General features: G+C 41.7%; 1 protein-coding gene across 1 annotated transcript in view; it reads left to right on the top strand.

The window, feature by feature from the left end:
• CBL (Cbl proto-oncogene) overlaps positions 1-6,220 on the top strand; it is an 81,825-nt gene extending 75,605 nt beyond the window's left edge. The window contains exons 13-16 of the mRNA XM_007456276.1: positions 3,463-3,603; positions 3,976-4,076; positions 4,796-4,978; positions 5,952-6,220. Coding sequence (XP_007456338.1) covers positions 3,463-3,603; positions 3,976-4,076; positions 4,796-4,978; positions 5,952-6,220 — 694 coding nt within the window. The remainder of the gene's footprint in view (positions 1-3,462; positions 3,604-3,975; positions 4,077-4,795; positions 4,979-5,951) is intronic.
• The last annotated feature ends 227 nt before the right edge of the window (positions 6,221-6,447 follow it).

Below are 6,447 nucleotides of genomic sequence, written 5' to 3'. Positions count from 1 at the left end.
TGCTGATTTTTTTTTTTAAGTCTGCATGTTCTGTCAAATACCAAGAGGAGTGTGTTGAATTCTCCCCCTATAATTGTGGGTTTCTCTTTTTTCCTTTAGGTCTATCAGTTTGTATTGTATATGTATTTAGTATATGTAATTAGGATACATAGAAATTTAGAATTATGAACTAAATGATAATTGTTTTGATTATTCCATTTACTCTCTAGTTCTGCTTCTAACCAGCCTTAGTCTGTTTTTACTTATATTAAAATGGCCACATCAGCTCTTTTGTAGTGTTTGCATGATCTTTTTCCATCCTTTTACTTTCAACTTCTCTGTGTCCTCATTGAAGGTATGTTTCTCGTAAGTAGTATATACTTGTTGGCTTTCTTCCCCCCTAAATCCAGTCTAGCATTTTTTGTTTGTTTTAAAATAATTGGAATATTTGTTCCTACCCTTTTCTCCATTTTCCCCATCTTTTCTGTGTTCATTTTTTTCTACTTTCTTTCTTTGGGATTAAAGTATTTTTTATTATACCGTTTCACTCCTAATACTCTTTTTAACAGTTATCTTAGGGATTCCAGCATATACCTTTGACTCATTAGAGTCTACTTTGAATCAGTCCCTCTTAACACTTCCTGGACATTTAAATTTCCCACATATTTATACTATAGCACTCCTCATTTCTTCCTGCTTTACCACACTTCCACCTGGAATCTTTTTCCTTCTGCCCAAATAACTTCCTTTAGAGAGACAGGGTGTGGGGGGGAGATAAAGAGGAGGGGGTGTTAGTGTATCTTCTATTAATGGATTCTCTCAAATTTTGCTTGACTTAAAATATCTTTTATTTCACTTTCATTTTTTGAAAGATATTTTCACTAAACATAGTACACTTGACCCTTGAACAACTTGGGGGTTAGGGATGCTGACCCTCCCCGCAGTGGAATATCCAGATATAACTACAGTGGGCCCTCTGTATCCACAGTTTCACATCTGCAGATTCAGCCAACTGTGGATTGTGTAGTACTGTAGTATGTATTTATGGGGAAAAATCTGGGTAAAAGTGGACCTGTGCAGTTCAAGCACATGTTGTTCAGAGGTCAACTGTATTCTGAACTGGAGTTATTTTCTTTCAGCACTTTAAAAATATCATCCCACTGCCCTCTGACTTTCATTGTTTCTGTTGGAAAATTAGCGTAATGTTGCCCCTTTAAGGGCGTGATTCTTTTTCTGACTACTTATAAAACCTTTTTCTTTTTGGATCCCAGCAGTTTCACTATAATGCGTCTGTGTAGTTTTCTTTATATTTATCCTTCTAAGGTTTGTAGCGTTTATGGATTTTGTCATTTGATGTTTTTAATCAGTTTTAGAAAATCTCAGCCACTGGGAATTCCATGGTGGTCTAGTAGCTAGGACTCTGCACCCTCACTGCCGAGGGCCCAGGTTCAATCCCTGGTCGGGAAGTAAAATCCCACAAGCCGGCCAGCGCGGCCAAAAAAAAGAAAAGGAAGAAAAGAGAAGGAAAAATTCAGCATAGAAAAACTCAGCCACTATTTCTTTTTTCTTTTTTCAAAAATTTTTATTGGAGTATAATTGATTTACAATGTTGTGTTAGTTTCAGGGGTACACTGTTTCTTAAAATACACTGAATAGTGCAGTTTCTTTCTCCTCTCGCTCTGTGACTCCAGTTACCTGAAAGTTCTACCTTTTCACCACACCTCATATAGCTCTTATGCTCATTTCTGTGTTTTCCATTCTTTTTCCTCTCTTTAGTTGAATCCGAATAGTTTCTACTCTATTTCAGTTCCCTAATCTTCTGTTTTGCAGTTTCTAATCTGCCCCAGGATCCATCCATTGTATTTACAAATACTGTGTTTTTAGGTCCTAGAATTTCCATGTGAATTAAAAAAAAAATTATTCTGTAGTTTTCTAATAAAATTCTCCATCCTCTGTTTTAATGGAATATATAAATTATAATTATTTTAAAGGCCATGTCTGTTACCTCCAACTTTGTCTCTCTAGTTTGGCAAGACAACCAAAGTACTACTACTTTTTGCCTGGTTTCTCAGAATCTGGTCCCACTCATACGTGGTTTAAGGATTCGCAGTAGCTCTGGGGAAAATTGCAGGCAGAATTTCAAACCTACTTCTCTACTGTTCCCTTCTCCAGGATTTTTGACCCCTTGTGCCTTGGCCCAAATTCCAATCCCTCTCTCCTCAGTCTCTTGAAACTACCTTGAAACCCCAAGTTCAGAACCCCTAATATGGGGCTTACTGTAGTGTATTCTCCTTTTCTCTGGAATCTTGGCCTCTCAAATCTTGGCTGCCTGGTTGCTCTCCAATGCCTTCTTTCTTTTGCATATTTTCCTGCTTTTATAGCTAGCTGTTCTAGGCAGACGGTTAGACAGTGCTTGTTACTTGGCCATAGCTACAGACGTGTAAAATGTATATATGTTTTAGATCAAGATGTAGTTTTATGTTTTCCCTTTTTTTAAACTTAGCATTATATCTTGGGCATTTCTTCCTATCAGTTAAAAAGTTCTTCAAAATTCTCACTTTATTTTTTTTTAAATATTTATTTATTTATTTGGTTGCATGGGGTCTTAGTTGCAGCAGGCAGCCTCCTTAGTTGCGGCTCACAGACTCTTTAGTTGCAGCACGTGGGCTCCTTAGTTGCGGCGGGTGGGCTCCTTAGTTGCAGTTCCAGGGCTCCTTAGTTGCGTCTTTCAGGCACCTTAGTGGTGGCACATGGACTCTTTAGTTGTGGCATACATGTGGGATCTAATTCTCTGACCAGGGATTGACTGTGGGCCCCCTGCGTTGGGAATGCAGAGTCTTATCCACTGTGCCACCAGGGAAGTCCCCCAAATCCTCACTTTTAATTATTGCATATTATTATGTAATGTGGCTGTAACATCATATATTTAATCATTCCCTGTTGTATATTTATTTTGTTTAAAAGCTTTTACTGTAATAACTTTGCTTCAGTGAACATCTTTTTACATAGCCAGAGATGCAGCCAAGGTAGAATTACTGTGACAAAAGGATGTGAATGTTTTAAAGTATGTATTGCCAAAATGCTTAATGAGTAAGAGGTGCAATTGTATATTTTTATTAACATCATCAACAAAAAGAATTAAAATTTTTGGATTACCCTTTTAATGATCCTTTTCTCTTTATGAAAATAGTATGTGTTAATTATAATAATATTTAGAAAACACAGATAAGTGATGCTAAAGAAATAAGTTATCCATAGTCTTACCACCTAGAGTCAGACAGTGATCAGCAACATGTAACATGCTCATTGCCAGTCTTGTGTGTATGGAATCATGCTGTACATGCTCTTTTTCAGTAGGAGTATCTTGAACATCGTAGGATGTTATGTATTTCTTCTACAATGATTTTCAAATTATTTCAAATAATTGCAAAGCAGTTCATTCTTTTTGTTTTCTTTTTCTGTTTTTTATTCTTCATCTTCCAGACCTCTTCCTATGCCAAAGCCGCCACCCGGGGAGCATTGTGAAAGTGAGGAGGACACAGAGTATATGACTCCTTCCTCTAGGCCTGTGGGACTTCAAAAGCCAGAAGTGAAGTGGCCTCTGGAGACAACCCAGAGTTCACGGTAGGTTCACAACAATCCTATTTGGGAATTCAGTTGACACCAACTCACCTGTTTGGCTTGCTGCCTGCACATAGCATTACCCAGCCAGAAATGAAGCAGAAAGATGTGTGTAACCTCTAATGTTTTAAGCTTCTTGCAGCTGTAAGCATTTCCACTTAATGTTTCTTCAACATCACAGTAATTTCAAAAACATACACAGCTACTACTAGTAACAAGAGTCAAACTTTTTACTAGTGATGCTGGCAAGAGGAGAATGGAGATTCTTGATAGAATCAGGGTCTAGAGAAGTTGTGAATAGGTATATCTTAATAAGTTTGCAGATAACAGAGTTCTGTTTCTGAAGATCATTATGCCACTTTCCTTCTGGTCCAGAGCCTGTGATTGTAACCAGCAGATCGATAGTTGTACATACGAAGCAATGTATAATATTCAGTCCCAGGCGGCACCGTCTGTCACAGAGAGCGGCACCTTTGGTGAGTAGTCGTTCTGCTGCTTTAACAATCATTGATGTGCCGGAGGAATGAGCCTGTAATGTTTGGCCAATGAGAACTTGACCTAAGCGGAATATTCGTAAATAATTTTCTTTGCAAAGTATCTTTGATCTATGGCAGTAAACCCACCTCCTCTGTTTTATTTCCCATTTACACAGCTAGTTCCTTTTGTGTTTTTCATCCTTCTAGGGCCTGGAGGCCTTTGTGTTATATGGCCTGGATCGGCAGTGCTGACAGCTAGCTCCCTCTTATTCCCATTGCTTTTCAACACTGATGAAATTCTTGTGTGTGTGGGTGGTGAATACTCAATTCCCATACTAACTAGCTTACCAAGTTGAAAGTTCAAGAAGGCAGTGCACACAGCAGGGGCCCTTTGGTTGATCTTCCAAGGTGAACTGCAGATGAAAATGTTGGATGAATGCTATAAAGTGGTGCTTGAGTCTTGGACATCAGTGACTGTTAAGCTTGGCAAGGGTAGCTTTTGACATGTTCAGAAAAGTAGAGCTGCAGGATTGGCGCAGATCTTATTTTCCCTGTTTCTTTTATCTCTACGCACAGGGCCACACGGTGTTTGGCCCCTAGTGGTTATTCGGTAACCATTTGATTCTGTATATGTTTGAGTGAACGGATGCCCCCGTACTGAAATATTAGAAGGTGAAGTATGTTGGAAAAAGAAGATAACGGCACAAACTGTTCTCCAGGTGAAGGGAATCTGGCTGTGGCCCATGCCAGCACTGGCCCTGAGGAATCAGAAAATGAAGACGACGGGTACGACGTCCCCAAGCCACCGATGCCCACAGTGCTGGCCCGCCGCACGCTCTCTGACATCTCCAACGCCAGCTCCTCCTTCGGCTGGTTGTCTCTGGATGGTGATCCCACAACGAGTGAGTCTCCAGGCTACTTTGGGTTTGTCCTGAAATGCTGTGTGGCTTCTTATTTATACTGAAACAGAGATGACTGCCTGGTGACAGTAAGTCAGTAGCTGGAAGGAGTGGACTGAAGTGGGAGGAAAGCTGGTCCTGGGTCCCAAAGTAGGAAGTTAAACTGTATTCAGGCTCTTGAGGATTTTGCCAGACTTAGAAATGAGGTTGTTCCTTAAACCCTGGCTCTTCCTGTGCTGGGGGTAAGTATTAATAGGATTTCTGGCTCTTTTGAGCGTGCTTGATGACAGTAGTAATTCATTTTGATGGTTCAGACCACACTTCTGGGCGCTGTCCCTGTCCCACTGGAAAGGAGGTGTGCCAGCTCTGGAAAGCACACTGAGTGGGCCTGGAGCCAGCCCGCATTTGAGCCTTGACTGTTAAGGACTGTTCTTCTTGCACCTGTGGCCGCCTGGGAGGGCAGCAGCCAGAGTTGCTGTCACTTTAGAAATGGAAGACAGCCTTCAGGACAGCTGGTGAAAAGGATACATGGCATCCAGTTGCCCAAACAGGCGGTGATCCCCACCCACCCAACCTTGTTTAATGCTTCTTCGCTGCAACCTAGGCTAATTTCTGTTTCCTTATTTGTATAGGGAGAAGTTTAGTGACTTCTCTGGCCCCTCAGAAGTGTTTTTTAACTAATTCAGGCAATGATGTGTGTGCTCAGTGTAAAGCGTGGTGCAGGTGCAGGTGTTCTGTGTGGAGGGCAGCGTGGTCCCTGTCGGTAGGACAGGCGCGTGGTGTCTTTAAAGGTTATTGTGCTGCGAGGGGAGGAGGCTGTAGACAGAAGCCCTTGAAACTGTAAAACCCCGCCTTGTGACCGCACGTGTACCTGATGGACAGTAGGTCCGTAATATCTCGTATTAGCACATTGTTATTAGATGAGGATTCCCGCCCCGCCCCGAGTTGCAAACATTCTCTTTCCTATTTCTTCCAGACTTCACTGAGGGTTCCCAAGTTCCTGAGAGGCCACCCAAACCGTTCCCTCGGAGAATCAACTCTGAACGAAAAGCAGGTAGCTGTCAGCAAAGCACCGCCGCCACCTCACCGCAGCTCTCCAGTGAGATTGAGAGCCTCATGAGTCAGGGATACTCCTACCAGGACATTCAGAAAGCTCTGGTCATTGCCCACAACAATATTGAAATGGCCAAAAACATCCTCCGGGAATTTGTTTCTATTTCTTCTCCTGCCCATGTAGCCACCTAGCACACCCCCTCCGTGACGCAGCTTAGAGGACCGAGGAGCCGGGAGCTCTTGCTCGAGTAGCACCTAAAAGGGCAGAGAGGTTCCTTTGGAGACTTCACAATGAGGTCTTGCCCTGTGTGGGATATCACATCTGTGGTTCCAAGATTTCAAAGCAGTGGAATGAGAATGGAGCAGCTAGGATGTTTTATTATTTTATTTTTTTGAGAGTGCATTTGAAGGTGTCCTTC

The sequence above is a fragment of the Lipotes vexillifer genome, unplaced genomic scaffold (assembly GCF_000442215.2).
Source record: "Lipotes vexillifer unplaced genomic scaffold, Lipotes_vexillifer_v1.1 scaffold753, whole genome shotgun sequence".
Lineage (NCBI taxonomy): Eukaryota > Metazoa > Chordata > Mammalia > Artiodactyla > Lipotidae > Lipotes > Lipotes vexillifer.
This window is presented reverse-complemented; position numbering and strand designations above follow the sequence as displayed.